Source organism: Sinocyclocheilus grahami, unplaced genomic scaffold (assembly GCF_001515645.1).
Source record: "Sinocyclocheilus grahami isolate Dianchi unplaced genomic scaffold, SAMN03320097.WGS_v1.1 scaffold159.1, whole genome shotgun sequence".
Lineage (NCBI taxonomy): Eukaryota > Metazoa > Chordata > Actinopteri > Cypriniformes > Cyprinidae > Sinocyclocheilus > Sinocyclocheilus grahami.
In genome coordinates, this window is record NW_015505338.1 from 682,830 (window position 1) to 700,934 (window position 18,105).

Here is an 18,105-nt window from a genome sequence, read left to right on the forward strand (position 1 = left end):
CAGGGCTGGGAAGGTTACTTTTAAAATGTATTTCACTACATATTACAAAATACAAGCTTTAAAAAGTAATCAGTAATGTATTTCGTTAGATTACTCAGGTTTAGTAACTTAATCTAAATACTTTAGAATAGGCTACTTTGAAATACTTAAGCTATACACAAAGGAACATATTAATGTCTAATGTTTTTATGTCTTCTCTAAATAAAAGTGACATCTACCAGTCATAAGATTTGCGTCTTCCTTGAATTTTATTTTTAACAACATCAGTTTTCCACAGCATTTCTATAAACAACAAAAAAATGTTGTGTCATTTAAATCTACCAGTCGATATAAATTCAATTTGAATACAATGAATGGGATTCCGTGCTGTTTCATGCTGCATTCCAAGCTTCAACACGAATCAAAACACACTAAACATATCATAAAAGTAGCCTAAACAACTGGCACAGTTCTCCAAGTTATACAATAGATTTGTTTAATGAATGGTCCAAACTTTAAGTGATTATTTCACTGATAATCCTCTCTATGGAGAAGCGATCGGCACAAAAGAATCGCTGAGTCAGAATTGACAGGGCTCGTTTCCCAAAGCAACTACGGTCGCAAGTAACTTAATGTCGTTATAGTTCAGTGTAATTTACCAAACACGGTTCACTAACGATGCTTTTGGAAAACACACCTCAGATCTATCCAGTTTAATGTGAACCATAAATATATGAAAATAAATGATTAATTTAAAAGATTGAATCAAACAAATCATCTGTTCACGAATCGGATCATGAACTCGCATTACTGCGCCAAAGATAATCTATTCTTGAACATTTCGAATGAATAAAGACTTCAAGTTCATCTGTAAAGCACACAAAGCTATCGTTTGGCTTTCTAAACTTTTATTTCATGCATGATTCGTATGGATCTGTTAAATGAATGCAAAGTGTGAATTCTTTGTCATTTTTCAATTAAATTCTTAGAAATATTAAACGTAAAGATATCAATTCAACACTCAAAATATGAGAAAATAGAAAAACAAGTTACTGATTAAAATTTTTCAAAGATCAAGAACAACTTCCCTCAAGATTCAGATTCAACGTTGAATTCTTCGATGCTGATAGAAATTTTGTTGCAGGTAAGGTAGGCATTGCATTGCGCTGAGATGTTATGTCCTTTTTCAGATTTATAAGTAAAATAGTCTTTGTATTTCCACGAGAGAAGTGCATTATGCGAATGGCTTTCTGTTGTGTCGTCCATTTTTGTGTCGTGATGATGAGCGTATACACTCTGTACGAGTTGCTAAATGAACAGGCTGCTGCACGCTGTTTTTTTTTTTCAACGGAGAATCAGGTGCCTTATTGGTTAAAATCCCCAAACTGTTTACTTAAATATTAAATTAAGAAATTACATTAAAATTCAAAGTAATCACTTTGGTAATCTAAAATACTTTTCGGATATAACTGTAATTTGATTACCAGCTATTTAAAATGTAATTATAACGAAATAAAATTACTCATATTTTGTATTTTAAATACATAACGCTGTTACATGTATTTCGTTACTCCCCAGCCCTATATATATATATATATATATATATATATACAGTGGGTACGGAAAGTCTGGAAGTTTTCACACTTTTTTCTTCAGAATTTTTTAAGGTTGTGTGATTCGAGAGCCTGCGGGAATTCAGTTATCCGGCTGTTCGAGTTACTCTCATAATGTGCTAAAAATGGAAGAGGTACAAGTCAAATATGGGCCATGCAATGCTGATCAGATTCTACACACATTTTCTGTGTTTTTTCAGTGGTCTATTTTTGTGGTATGATCGATTTCAGATAAAACAAGCCCAAATAGTTGCGTGAAACAAAACAAACTGTGAGAACTTTTATGTCCCAAGGGTGCAGTTTTATTTATTGTTTTTCTTTAGTTATATGGACTTGCATTAATTGTCTTTAGATCTTTTTTTTGTCTTTGTTATTTACTTTTGCATATTTATTTTACTTGGCTTTTTTGTAAAAATGTTAAATCTTGAAAAATGAAAATATATTATAAAATATGAATTATTAAAAAAATATGAATTATTAAAACCATGAACATAAATCATTTATTAATTCATTAATTTAAAAGATTTACACTTTGATATACAGTGGGTACAGAAAGTATTCAGACCCCCTTAAATTTTTCACTCTTTGTTATATTGCAGCCATTTGCTAAAATCATTTAAGTTAATTTTTTTTCCTCAATGTACACACAGCACCCCATATTGACAGAAAAACACAGAATTGTTGACATTTTTGCAGATTTATTAAAAAAGAAAAACTGAAATATCACATGGTCCTAAGTATTCAGACCCTTTGCTCAGTATTTAGTAGAAGCACCCTTTTGATCTAATACAGCCATGAGTCTTTTTGGGAAAGATGCAACAAGTTTTTCACACCTGGATTTGGGGATCCTCTGCCATTCCTCCTTGCAGATCCTCTCCAGTTCTGTCAGGTTGGATGGTAAACGTTGGTGGACAGCCATTTTTAGGTCTCTCCAGAGATGCTCAATTGGGTTTAAGTCAGGGCTCTGGCTGGGCCATTCAAGAACAGTCACAGAGTTGTTGTGAAGCCACTTTGTTATTTTAGCTGTGTGCTTGGGGTCATTGTCTTGTTAGAAGGTAAACCTTCGGCCCAGTCTGAGAGCCTGAGCACTCTGGAGAAGGTTTTCGTCCAGGATATCCCTGTCCTTGGTTCTGTCTAAAGTTAATATTAAGTCATTTCCAGAGTATCTGTAATTTTGTGAAATGATTCAAAAAGTGTGAAAATTGATTTCTGTCTATTCAGGTTGCATTAATGCTAGCTCTGAAATTAGAATTTAACAAGAAAAAAAAAAGTCATAAACATTTAATTTAATTCTTCCATTATCATTTTCATCACAAAAATTCAGGGACCAAAAGTAACAATAGTCGCAGAAACCCCTCAGAAAGTCTCTTGCTGTCTGAGAAGGCAGATCTTGGCCTGAATAAGCGACAAATTGGTCCAGACCTTAAGGTTTACTGGACTAGTTGTTTTATTGGCAGGTCAATCTGTTTGTACAGGCAGTAGAAACATTGTGCATCATACATGAAACACGAGCAGAACACATTTCAGTGACAATTTGTGGTTTCTGAAAGATTTTCACAATTCGTTCCACTGGCGTTTCATGAACGGGGGCCGTCGCCTTCATCGAAACTCACCCGTGACCTTCCTAACAGGCTTTGAACTCGCAGTACATTAAAGATTAAACACATTGAAGATATCGGTAATTACATACTTGCCAGAGTGTGGTTAACAGCCACATGAAATTAATCTTTGCCGTGGTACTAATGTGATACAGCCACGGCATGAAAGCCTTCATTATGATACTTTGACAAGCTCCTTTTTTCATACAAGAAAAGTATGTCCATGCAAGAGCTGTACTCTCAGGCAATGACAGCAGCTCGAGTTTTTAAGAACGATTATCATCCATTTGGCTTTGAATTCTCCCACCAGGACGTCAATATTGAGTGCCTTTGGAATTGACCTGTTCGGATTTGATTTGATTTTTCATTTCGTCTCGAATCCCATCCTGGAGTTCACAGAATAATTCATGAACAACCAACTAGAGCTAGGTTAAAAAATTATTTCTTGATTTTAATTGATACTCTGATATCGATTCTTAAAAGGATAGTACACCCAAATTTACTCACCCTCAGGCTATCCAAGATGCAGGTGACTTTTTTTTTCTTCAGTAGAAATGCAAGACATTGGGTGCCCCTTTTTGAGAAGAAATAAAGCATATCAAGGAACACAAAATTAATACTCGTGACTCCTGAAGACATGTTTAGGTCTTCTGAACTGAAACGCTAGGTCTGTGCAAGAAACTAAACATTATTACCTGTAATTCATAGCCTCCAACAGAGAAATTGGATGCATTTCTATGAAATGGTTCTTTCGGACAGCTCATTTCAATGAACTGGTCCAATCACAAATTAGTTTGCGTAAACACGCAATGAGGTAACATTAAATTATTAGCGTGTATTATATTTGGTGTTAAAGCATGCTATAATGATGTGAAAAGTTTTACATATTTGGGTGAACTAGGCTTTAAATCCTAAGAATCGATCTATGCTGTTTACAGTTGATGCGTGAACAAAACTTCATCTTTTAAATTCTGTTGATTTTATTATGAAATTCAAGCAATAAATACCGTTTTGGCGCTCTTTTATGAGGCGTGACAGACCGATGTAGCCGCATCAGTTCAACATTAATCAATCACCTCGTCCTCTTATACAGGGTTGCCAGGTTTTCACATCAAAACCCGCCCAATTGCTACTCAAAACTAGCCCAATTGCATTTCCCCCATTAAAAATCGCGTCCCGGGGGGTAAAACACACGTTTTTTGGCAGGGTTCCCTGGTAAAATTTGCATTGCATGGGCTAAATATCATGTTATTGGGGTCGCTTCAATCCGCAGACGTGAAAAAAAAAAAAACACAGTAACAATGTTAAAGTAGACTTAGCAACACCGCTCTTATATTCATAAATGAACGTCTGAAGGTTTGTTGAAAGAAAAAGTAAAACTTACCGAAAAGTATCATGTCTCATGTAATCGATCAATCAATGTTTCCACCGTGTAAAGACGTCAATGAAACGGCTTGTAAACAATGTCACGTAACGTCACATTTACCTGAGAAAAGCCATTCAGTGACCATAAACTAGCTAGAAAAAATAACTCTACACAGGAGCATTTTGCTAGATACTGTATGTGCACTACATTAAAAATTAATTTTATTTTTATTTAACCTTTTTCATGTTTGAATAAATCCGGCATGAAAACAAGATATGATAGGCCTATCCAATGTTTGAATATTTCAACAAGTAGCTATGTCATGTTTCATTATTTTAAAACTGTCTTTTGGAATTTAAATGTTTTTTATAAATTACTTTAATATAGTAATGTTCCAACTGATAGGGTTTTTGTATAGTTTTTACAGCATTACACTCTTAAAAATAAAGGTGCTTCACGATGCCATAGAAGAACCTTTTTGTCTAAATGGTTCCATAAAGAACCTTTAACACCTGAAGAACCTTTCTGTTTCACAAAAGTTTCTTTGTGGCGAAAGAAGGTTCTTCAGATTACAAAAAGGTAAGAAAGAGATGGTTCTTTAAAGAACCTTTGACTGAATGGTTCTTTGTGGAACCAAAAATGGTTCTTCTATGGCATCACTTGAATAACCTTTTGAAGCACCTTTATTTTTAAGAGTGTAGTTGATATTTTTATATATATTTACTGTATCTGATTTTCTATACAAATGAATTGATATCAAACTGAATTGAATCATTTTCTTAAATGTAGCCTACCGTACCTGATTGTCTATATCATCAAATAATTTTTATGTGTACTGTACCTGACTGCCTGTATATCTAAATAAATTGATATAGAATTGAATCAAAAACGACATTTGAGTGAACTGTAAGCTTGTAAATCAAAAACAAATCAAATAGTGAAATTTGTCTCAATATCCAGTTTTATATCTCCTTTTCAGGTCTTTATGAAACCGTTTTTTATTATTATTATTATTATTATTATTCATTTATTTTAAATTTCCCCTTGCCGTAATAAAGTTTTACTCCTTTTTCCCCCCAAAGCTCTACATCCAGACCACCACGCTGACCATTTCCATGAATCTGAGCGCTTCTGTGGCTCTGGGAATGCTCTACATGCCCAAGGTCTACGTCATCATCTTCCACCCGGAGCTCAACGTGCAGAAACGCAAGCGCAGCTTCAAGGCCGTGGTGACGGCGGCCACCATGTCCTCACGTCTGTCACACAAACCCAGCGACCGGCCGAACGGCGAGGCCAAAACCGAACTGTGTGAAAATGTGGATCCCAACAGTAAGTTACAAAAGTGTTTATTCAGAGTTAATGGTGGAACTTGATACTGTACGTTTGCTCATGATGAATTCAGATGTCTTTGTAGTAAATATGGTGAACACTGAGAGACTGATGTGGTTAGGAAATGTGTCTTCACATTCATAGAATGTGAAGAATGTGATATTAGTTTTTTTATTATTATTCTTAATTTATTTAATTTTTTGGAGATATTTTGGATCACATGAGCGAATGTAAGTTATCAAAATAAGATAATGTGACTTTTCACATTTCACATTATTATGCATGTTTTCTGGCTTTTTGCACCTGTTTTATAATTAGCAGAGGTCAATTAAAATTTAAATACAAATTTCTGAATGTAATTATTATTATAAATTGACAGTTTATTTATAATTATAGTTTATAATAAAGCATATCATTATACATTTAGGAGGGATACACCGATAGGATTTTTTTGGCCGATACCGATTTTACCAAACAAAATATTGGCGATACCGATATTGCTCAATTACATAAAGCAGAGCTTAAAAAAATAAATAAAAAATCAATCAGTTCACTCAGAGCAGAATCGGTATTTGAACTTTTCTGTTCCTGCGTTTATCTTTATTATTACCATTATAAACCATTGGTATCAGCCCTGTTCATGCTATTTCCGATATGCCGATGTCTTTAAAATAATCAAAAATCGGCCGATAAATATCGGCAGCTGATACATCAGTACATCCCTACTTTTTAGTTATATTTTTTAACATAACATATAGATATATATAGAAACACCAAAAACTAGTATTTATTAATAAAATATGTTTACAGTTTTATTGTTTTATAATGTTTATATTGCATTATATTGCTTATTGTTTTTTATTGTTTATATTGCTTACAATGTTTTTTTTCCATAACCAGTTGAAATTGACTTATTACTTATAACTAATTAGTTTAAGCCTCTACAAATTCCGAGGATGATACAAAAATCAAATCTACACTCTTAAAAATAAAGGTGCTTCACGATGCCATAGAAGAACCTTTTTGTCTAAATGGTTCCATAAAGAACATTTAACACCTGAAGAACCTTTCTGTTTCACAAAAGGTTCTTTGTGGTGAAAGAAGGTTCTTCAGATTACAAAAAGGTAAGAAAGAGATGGTTCTTTAAAGAACCTTTGACTGAATGGTTCTTTGTGGAACCAAAAATGGTTATTCTATGGCATCGCTTGAAGAACCTTTTGAAGCACGTTTATTTTTAAGAGTGTATAAGAATAATGTGTATAAACAAATGATCCATTAAGTGTTATAAAGTAAAAATGATTATAAATAATATAAACGGAAGTCATTAAGTATTAATGAATTTATTATGGTATGTTACCAGAAAAAAAAAGTAATTAATTTATTCCAGGTATTTATAGATTTGCAAACCGGGTATGTAAATTCGAATAAATCCAGAGTTATTGGAGTTATCTCAGTTTTGACCCTTAAAGTAGCTCTTCCTTCAGCCGGTGGGTGTAAAAGCGAGCTCATGTCCCAGAGTGCAGTGCTTGCAAGATTCATTGCAGAATGTCACCATGAGCTGAAATTCTGTTGCTTTGGCCTGTTGCTTGTTGCAGCATGAGCTCGTGTCAGATATAATGGAATGAAGTCGTCTGCTGAGAATGACCACATTTCCTCTAATGAACACGAGATGGTGGGCCGCACACCGCAGAGAGAGAGAGTAATAGTGCAGGACTGGTTTGAGCCCAGAGGATTAGCATGTCGTCACTGTCAAAGGAAAGCCACGGCTCTTTGAAAAGGAAATGAAATTTCGGGAGATGAAAAGTACTTTTGGTGTTGTTTATGCGGCTTTGACAGAAAAAAAATGCAGCTCTTTGCAACCTTTCAGCTGCTTTTGGGTTTTTCAAATAGCTAGGGCACATAAAGAAAAAAATATTGGGAAATTAATTACAAAAACTGATACCGTCAAGGCTTTTTTTTCTGACAGTGGCAGTGCTTTCCCACATTATTAGATATGCCATTCTTAGATGGGACAAATGGCATATCCAAAGTCACAGATCTATGCTAAAATACACCCACCTTCAAACCCAGCTTGAAATTAAATTTCATGACTGTTTGGACCAATCAGAATCTCTGCTTTGCTTCTATTGGACCAATCAGAAACAGCTTACCAAGTACTGTTTTTCTCCCAACAGGCTAATTCTCATAATTTATCAGGTAAGACCAAATTAATCTTCTACCTTTGGTTATGACCTTGCTCGCTTTTGAACGCTGGGGGAAAGCACGAGGTGGAAATGCTTTTGTGGCCATTTATCAAAACTCCATGATGATCCCACAGTGTCACTCAATAGCGCTAGAGAATGAAAACCATCTCAGTCTTGCACCATGCTGGGAAAATGGTACATTATTGGGATACGTTTTGTGAGAAAATATTATTTCAGTCTTTATACTTCAAAACTATGCACTGAATTCAGTATGTTACTGTACTGTATACAAATGTACATTATATAGTGCAACGTTTTTGTCCAGCTTTATGTGAAGATATTTATCACTTAAATATGACAACAGAATAGTAACACAATTCGAATGTATTGCTGTTTGAGAGATGTTAATATTGTTGTGGGTGACTTTAAAGAAAAACATTACTAATTCAATTTTTTACAGTAAAATTGTTTTAATAATTCATTTTTTTCTAAGTAAAAAAAAAAAAAAAAAAAATAATAATAATTAGTGCTGTCAAACGATTAATCGTGATTAATCACATCCAAAATAAAAGTTTGTTTACATAATATATGTGTGTGTGTACTGTGAATATTCATTATGTATATATAGGTACACTCACATATAGCATATATTTTGGAAATATTTGCATGCATATACATTTATATTCTTATATTTAATATTATATATACATATATTTAATATATAAAGATAACATATTTTTCTTAAATATATGCATGCATGTGTGTGTATTTATATATACATAATAAATATACACAGTACACATACATATATTATGTAAACAAAAACTTTTATTTTGGATGCGATTAATCACGATTAATCGTTTGACACCACTAATAATAATATAAAAAACTAAAATTATAGTCTAGACAGACCTAAATTGTCTCTCATAGTGGTTGTTAAAAATATATAATTATGTATAGGAATATTTCCAGTTAATAGTCCTGGTTAGCATTATTATTAGCATTTAATGTTGCTTTTTAATCCCTGTTTTATCCCTGCTCTTTAACATTTTAGTATTAACATTTGGCATTAGCATTTTTTATTATTAGCTTTTAACATTAATTGTATTTGTTTCCTCCCGGTTGCTTAACATTTTGCTACTAGCATTTACCATTGTTTTTATTATTAAAATTTAGCATTGTTTATATTATTATCGTTTAACATAGTTTTTATTAGATTTTTTTTTATACCCGTTTCATTCCTGTTGGTTATCGTTTATTATTAGCAGTTAACATTGTTTTTATTATTAGCATTTAGAATTGTTTTGAATCCCTGTTTTATCCCTGCTGGTTAGCATTTTATTGTTAGCATTTAGCATTGCTTTTATTATCTTGTAACATTATTTTCATCCCTGTTTCATTCCTGTTAGTTAGCATTTATTATTAGCATTTAGAATTGTTGCTCATTTTAAGCATTAGTCTGCTGGTTAGCATTTTATTGTTAGCATTTAGCATTGCTTTTATTATCTTGTAACATTATTTTCATCCCTGTTTCATTCCTGTTAGTTAGCATTTATTATTAGCATTTAACATTGTTTTTATTATTATTAGCAATTAGAATAGTTTTTAATCCCTATTTTACCCCTGTTGGTTAGAATTTTATTATAAGCTTTCAGCATTGCTTTTTATTAACTTGTAACATTGTTTGTTTTTTTGTTTTTTTATCCCTGTTTGATTCCTGCTGGGTAGCATTTATTAGTAGCATTTAGCATTGTTTTTACCCCTCAGTTGAGGACCAATAACTTACCTTCGGTTTCAAATTGAGAAACTGGCTCATTTAGATTGTCGCTAAAGGCCTTGTGCCTTTTGACAACATGTTATGTCACTTTTGAACACAAGTGGTGAAAAAATACTTGGGATTTGAAATCATAGTTACATGTAACGGTTTAGAAGCACATGAGAAAATAATGTCATTAAAGTCGACATGAAAGGAAAATTCAGGAAATCAATGGATGGAAATATCTAGGAAAAACAACTGAGATTTTAAGAGAAGATATGCAAAACCAGATGAGTTTGCCTCATCTACATGCAGCAAGCATTTTGCATAATTGATGGTTCCAAGAAGCCAACGAGTGTCTGAGCAATAGCTGAACATAGTTATGAAACGGTGAACTCAACTGTCAGTGGTAATCAGATGACACGTGGAAGATCCCAAGCTTCAAACGCAAGTCCCACTGCTCAATTCCCCATGCGCCACTGTTATGGCATGGCAGACTCCACCGCGAGTCCCTAAAGAGCCGTGAACCATCTGTGTCGGCCTTCCCTGTGCACTCTATGTTCTTTCTCTCTTCCTCTTCCTCTGTATAACACACTCTAACTCTCTAAATTATTTTTATGGATATGTATGTATATGAATGTCCTGAACCCTGAAGTATCTGGCACCCGGGGGAACAGGCGCTAAAGCTACTGAGCCGAGATGCCAATGCCATGAGCTGAAGCCATAATCATCACCCTCGTTCCTGACAATTTTGGTGGGACATGCAAATTCAAGTCTATTTGATGTGCTCTGCTGAATGGCGTCGAATTTTAAATAAGAAGTTTTGACGTCAAATAAAACGGCTGAATTTTATGCAACTGTCAAGTGTTTGCATCAAAATCGATGTATAGATTTGCTCAGACGGCAGTGATGATTCATTACTCCTATATTATTTATTAATTTATACATTGACACCAAAACACAACAGTGTTTGTGAGCTTTCAACATCGTATTCAATATCTTAATGATCCTTACCGTCACAAAAATAGAGAGAGTGTGCAGTATTACAGATGTTAATGACCCATATTATAATCTCATCCCAATAAAATATAATAAATGAACACTATAAAATTTTTCTTCCATTGTAAAGATTAGCCTGTGCAAAGAGACTATTCTCGTCTGATAGACACCGATTTCTCTTTTAATGACGTCTTCACAGTGATTCATAGCATTAAAGTGACCAGAATTTGGTTTCATTTGTGAAGCAAAGGCAGCGGTGTAAAACTTTCGTAAAACAATTCTTACGTAATTGTAGCATTACAGTATGTGCCATAATGTTCGTGTTATTGTTTGTAAAAACACCCTTTTACACAGTTTTCATTCTTTTGTAAATGTCATTTTTGAATTAAGCAACGTAATTGTCATGTTGTCATTGATATAACCATTCTCAAGAAATTGTTGAATTATGCAACATAATTGTCTTGTTAGCATTTTGTGCTTTATACAATATAATCCGGACATTATCATGTTTAAATGAATTGTTCCATAAATATTGCATTATGCAATATAATTGTAATTCTGTCGTTCATAAAACCACACTCACAGTTGTCGCATTATTAGATAATTGTTCTAGCATTTGTACATAATTTTCGTAATGTGACGTTGTTGTGTTTAAGACCATTCTTACATAATTATTGTGTTATGTAATGTAATTTTCATGTTATCATTCATATAACCATTCTTAGGAAAATGCTGCCTTGTTATGATTAATAAATACATATTTTATGCAGTATGCGACATAATTGTGATGTTACATGGTTAAGACATGTTTCTTACATAAATATTGCATTATGCAATGTAATTGTAACGCTATCGTTCATAAAACCACTCGTCGCATTATGAGATGATATTTTAAAAGTATTGCTGATAAAACCATTTATACACAATTTTTGCATTAAAAAGATTTAACAAGATTTTATATAATCTTCCACATTATAATAAAATATGACATTATTGTGTTTAAATACATTCTTAATTATTAAACCATGCAATGTAATTATGTTGTTGTTCATAAAACCACTCAAAAACAGCTGTTGCATTATTAGACAATTGTAACACTATTGTTCGTAAAACTTTTGTACATAATTTTCACATTGTAAGTTATCGTGGTTAAAACCATTCTTACATAATTATTGCATTATGCAATGTAATTTTCATGCTGTCATTCGTAAAGCCACTGTTATGCAGTTGCATTATGTGACGTAAATGCTAATATTCCTAAGACCATTTTGAACATAATTTTTGCATTATTGACGCATTCATAAAACCATTTTTATGTAATGGTTGCATTATTGTTTATAAAACATATTTTAATGTAATTATCACATTGGCTTAATTGTTGCGTAATCATTTGCAAAAACATTGTTACATAATTTTGGCGTAATGACGTAATTGCCACATTTTTGTTTGTAAAATTAAAGAAAAATCTTTGATGTCTGCATTTGCATAAAGTTGTTTTAAGAATAAAAAAAAAGATTTACATTATTCTGTTGTTTAATGAGTAAAACCTAGTGAGGGTTGTTTATTTAAAGCAACATAAGAAACTGCGATCATGTGCGACAAAGATGAATAAAAGTAGTATGTAAATGAGGGGAATACGAATACAGCTGTTTAGATGAAAGAGGAATCCAAAAACCATCTCGTCATGCCCTGGTTTTCCTCCATCCATACCTGACGTTATGTTGTCACACCTGCATTTCTAACACTCTTCCCATCCCATGAGTACTATAGATGTGAGACCCATTAAGACGTTTATAGTGTGCCGTGCAGTAAGGATGTACTGCAGTGGGTCAGGGGAATCGTAATGGCTTCTGGCTGAACTTTGATTATGTGAAGGAATGTGAAAAGCTGTAATATGCTGGGACAAATAAGATCTTTAAAAGGGGTCACATCACCTTTATTTTACAGGAGAATACAGTTACCTTCAATAAACTTGGTCCCATCTTCTGTCTGCCTCCCTAATCGTTTTCGATCATTCTCAGATGTATGTGTCAAATGTAAGGAAATAGTCCAAAAAACTGTATTTATTCGGTATAATACAGGTGTGTGTATAGACTAGATCACCCTTACACCTAGCAATCTTGTAAAGCACCCTAGCAACCACACGGAACACCCTAGGAAACACCCAGAACAAGTTCCTTCATAGAACATTGTAACAACCATTCAGAACACCCTAGCAACTTTCTATCAACCTCTCAAAACACTAGCAACCACTCAGAACACCATACTGACCACATAGAACACCCTAGCAACCATTCAGTACCACCTACTAACCTCTCAAAACACCCTAGCAAATACCCCAAAACACCCTGTAAATCACCTAAAACACCCAAGCAACCACCTAGCAACCACTCAGAACAACCTAGCAACCTCTCAAGACACCCTAGAAACTGCCAAGAACATGCACCTACATAGAACATTGTAGCAACCACCCAGAACACCCTAGTAACCACCAGTAACACCCTAGCAACATTCGGTCAACCTCTCTAAACACTATCAACCACTTAGAAATCCTAGCAACCTCTCAAAATATCTTAGCAACCACCCAAGTACCCAATTAGAACCTAGCAACATCATAAAACACCCTAGCAACCACTCTGAACACCCTAGACACCTGTCAAGACACCCCAGGAATGACTCAAAACAAACTCCCACATAGAATATCATAGAAACCATTCAGAACACTTTAGCAACCACCCAGAACATCCTAGTAACCAACAGGAACACCCTAGTAACCTTCTGTCAACCTTTCTAAACACTAGCGACCACTTAGAAATCCTACCAACCTCGCAAAATATCTTAGCAACCACCCAAAACACCAAATCACACAATTAGAACCTAGCAATATCATAAAACACCCTAGCAACCCCTCTGAACACCCTAGAAACCTGGCAAGACACCCCAGGAACGACCCAATACAAACTTCCACATAAAACATCATAGAAACCATTCAGAACACTCTAGCAACCACCCAGAACATCCCAGTAATCACCAGAAACACCATAGCAACCTTATATGAACTCCTCAAAACACTAGCAACCTCTAGTTATTCCTTCTGACTCCTATTATGTGTATTATAATGTATTTAAGTTTTTTTTTTGCATATTGAGAGCACTTTCCTCAATCAACATTAGTCAAGGCCACATTTCTGAATAGATGGATGTCGGAGTGACATTTAACTCAAATACTAAAGGGGCTACTGACACTTAAAGGCCACAATGATCTCTCTACTTGGTAACCTTTACTTTTAAATATTTAGAAGTTCATTTACATGCAAAAGAGCACAAGAAGCAACCATGAATAAGCACTGTAATTTGAGACTGGAGTCGTTTAGTTACATAGAGTCTCTGCAAACACATCAGCGGCAGCGTGTGAAGGTCACGCTGTTATGACTGTAGACATTTGAGGGTTTCTTACATAAGATTTATGCCATATTCATCTGCTTTTTAATTTTGTGTTGCTCTCTCATAAAATAATAAATACAGTTATTTACATTTATGTGAGTTTAACTTGCTCAGACTTGGGTTAGGGATTTTTCAGTTTCCCCTATACCGTTGATATTAAAGTATTAAGTACTGCATGTAACTACATAGCGCAATGCCCTAGAAACCACCCAGAACACCCTAGAAACCATCCAGAGCACTATAGCAACTGATCGGAACACCCTAGAAACCACCCAGATCACACTAGCAACTGCTCAGAACACCCTAGAAACCACCAAGAATACCCATACAAGCATCACACTCAGAACATCCTAGCAACCACCCAGCAATCTCTTAACATATCCTAGAAACCATTCAGAACACTCAAGCAGCCAATTTAGAACATCCTTGCAATCTCATAAAAACACCCTAGCCACTACCCAGAACACCCTGCAAACTACCTAGAACACCCTCACAACACCATAGCAACCACCTAGCAACTTTTCACTCTAGCAAACACTCAGAGCACACACGAAACATCTCAAGATACCCTAGAAATTTACCCAGAACAAGCACCCACATAGAACATCATAGTAACCATTCAGAACACCCTAGCAACCATTTGTATAAATCACCCAAAACACACTAGTAATCGTTTGTCAGTCTCTCAAAACTTTAGCAACTACACAATAGTAACCACCTAGAACACCCTAGCAACCACCTATAAGCCTCTCAAAGCATCCAAGCAACCACTCTGAACAACCTTGCAACCACCTAGCAACCTCTCAAAACATGCTAGCAACTACCCAGAACAGCCCGGAAACCATATAGAACACCCTAGCAATCTTTTATCAATTACAAACATATATAACAACCAAGCATCTCACTTGGAATATCCTAGCAACCACCCAGAACACCATAGTAACCACTTACAATAACCTAGAAACTACCCAGAACAGCCTGGAAACCACATAGAACATCCTAACAACCTTCTTATAATATATGACTTTTCTTCTTTCATACAAATATAATCAGTTACATTAAAATGTCCTGGCTCTTCCAAGCTTCATAATGGCAGTGAATGGGGGTCGAGATTTTGAAGCCCCAAAAAATGCATCCATCCATAATAAAAAGTGCTCCATGCGGATCCAGGGGTTAGAAGGCCTTCTGAAGCGAATCGATGCATTTGTGTAAGAAATACAAAATCCATATTTTAAACTTTATAAACCGCAATCTCTAGCTTCTGCTAACTGCTACGCACATTCACGAGAGAGTGGCATTCCAGCGGATGACATAGGACGTTATCGTAGCCTAAGCTCTGGTGAGAATATACCAGTCTGGCGGGAACCAAGTTTTGTTTACAGCAAGTCTCCTCTTGACTTATTTTGAAATCCTTTGACATTTTTCTTTACAAATCCTCATTTTGTACTTATAATTTGGTGGTGACTGCTGTTTTGTTTTGCTCTCTCCACTGTTCTTCTGCTTGCAACATATCTCACTGGAGCTTACACTACACCTACGTCATACGTCATCTGCTGGAACTAGGGCTGCCCTCGACTAAAGATTTTTCTGGTTGACTAGTAGTCGCTCATTTTAAGCATTAGTCGACTAATCACACATTTATTAATAAACCATTTAAATCTCCTTTAATTGCCTGCATAGCCTATAAGCGCTCAAGTGCACACTTAAAGCTTGCCACAGCACACCGCAGAAGTAATGATTATGAATGTGTCAGGGAAAAACAGTAAGGAGGCTGCATTAACATTTTAATAAATCATTGATAAACTAGTGCTTTCTTTGTTTTCAGCTTAAGAGATGAAGTCGGCGACACTGACTCATCATCTCTGCAGTGGACGCATATGCATTTTTCATATGAATTAGCCTAATCTGAGAATATGCGTTTTCCATTTGAATGGTTCATTTGAAATTAGACATTTCGCTTTCTATAGATATGTTTTCATATCTGTACGGTGGAGATACACAGAGTTTCTGAGTTTTGCGCTCAAGTTCACAGAGACCGAGATGGCAGAAAACACGTTTTGCTTTCATTATTTTACAAAAGCGCAACATTTCGTTGTTATTGTGAGTACACACAAATAAACGTAGAGTCTTTACAGATTCGGTTGATGAATTACTCTTATCTGTATGACCAGAAATGACGGAGTATTTTAGCGCCTCCATCTGTCATGCAGTGAGTGCGCTACTGTTCAGCTTCCACTCTCCGACACTTCAATAGCGCACATTTCTAGGTTAACATCAGATTGAGCGGCCATGTAAAGTTGCTAATACATATTTCAGATGATAAGTCTTATTTGAGGTCGATGAATAATAGGCGAGCGTTTGGATGTCCTGCCCGATGTACTGTATTGCCACATAGACCAGCCGTTAACAATCTGTCCGTCACGGACTGCGCATGAGGAATTTTTTTTTCTGCGACTAAGTGACTAATACAGTTTTGGTCGACCAAGCCTCTCTTCTGGTCGACTAACAGTTAGTTGATTATTAGGGGGCAGCCCAAGCTGGAACGCCACTTTCTCGTGAACGTGTGTACGACTTTTAAACGTAAGCTAGAGATTACGGTTTATAAAGTTTTACATATGGATATTTTTCTTACACAAATACATCTATTCACTTCAGGATGCTTTATTACCCCACCGGAGCTGTGTGAAGCACTTTTTATGATGGATGAAGGCACTTTTTTGGCCTTCAATATCTCAACCCCCATTCACTGCCATTATAAAGCTTGGAAGAGCCAGGACATTTTTTAATATAACTCTGATTGTATTCGTCTGAAAGAAGAAAGTCATATACACCTACACTCTTAAAAATAAAGGTGCTTCAAAAGGTTCTTCAAGCGATGCCATAGAAGAACCATTTTTGGTTCCACAACGAACCATTCTGTCAAAGGTTCTTTAAAGAACCATCTCTTTTATACTTTTTTGTAATCTGAAGAACCTTCTTTCGCCACAAAGAACCTTTTGTGAAACAGAAAGGTTCTTCAGATGTTAAAAGTTCTTTATGGTACCATTTAGACAAAAAGGTTCTTCTGTGGCATCGTGAAGCACCTTTATTTTTAAGACTGTATGGCTTGAGGGTGAGTAAATCATGGGGTAATTTTCAGTTTTGGGTGAACTGTCCTTTTAATAGTCAGTTTGTGGACGTTTTCTGTTCCATACTGACAAACTTCATGTCCTAAAAAGTGTCCCAAAAAGTGTCCCTGTCAGGCCTCCTGACAGGAATCAATGAATTCCTCTCATTTTCAGCAAGAAAAAAGGAAGAAATGTCAAATGAAAAACAATCTTTCATCTTTCTCTCCTCGCAGGTCCGGCTGCTAAGAAGAAATATGTGAGCTACAATGACCTTGTGATCTGAGGGCCTCCATCACAGGAGGAAGGTGATCGATGGCACTTCCTGGTTTCTCTCGGCTCTTTGGAACAAAAGTAAAGCAGGAAAAACCTTTCGGTGTCCTTCCGTTTTCATCCTTATTTCGTCCGAAGGCCAGGACAGTGATTGGGCCCAAAGCTAAACCAACGACAGAGGATATCAGTTGATTTCCAACACATAAAACAGCAAAACCACCCCAAAAAAAATCCAAAAAATAACCTGACATCTACAAAAAAGTAACAGGAATTACAAGCGAAGGAATTAAATTTAGTTGTTGTTTTTTTTTTTCTGATGGAGAAAACTGATGGGGTGTAACAGCGGCACAAAACGACTGATTCCTTGTCAGTCAAACGATTGAGGTTGCACTTGGCGTGATAGACCTTTGACAAGGCGTTTCTTCTGACACTCCATCACAGACTTTCTTCAGGGCACTGGCT

General features: G+C 35.3%; 1 protein-coding gene across 1 annotated transcript in view; it reads left to right on the forward strand.

Annotated features, from left to right (window-relative positions):
• Positions 1 to 17,865, forward strand: part of LOC107592839 (metabotropic glutamate receptor 7) — a 50,870-nt gene extending 33,005 nt beyond the window's left edge. Inside the window, exons 3-4 of the mRNA XM_016282408.1 lie at positions 5,639 to 5,885; positions 17,607 to 17,865. Coding sequence (XP_016137894.1) covers positions 5,639 to 5,885; positions 17,607 to 17,656 — 297 coding nt within the window. The 3' untranslated portion in view covers positions 17,657 to 17,865. The remainder of the gene's footprint in view (positions 1 to 5,638; positions 5,886 to 17,606) is intronic.
• The last annotated feature ends 240 nt before the right edge of the window (positions 17,866 to 18,105 follow it).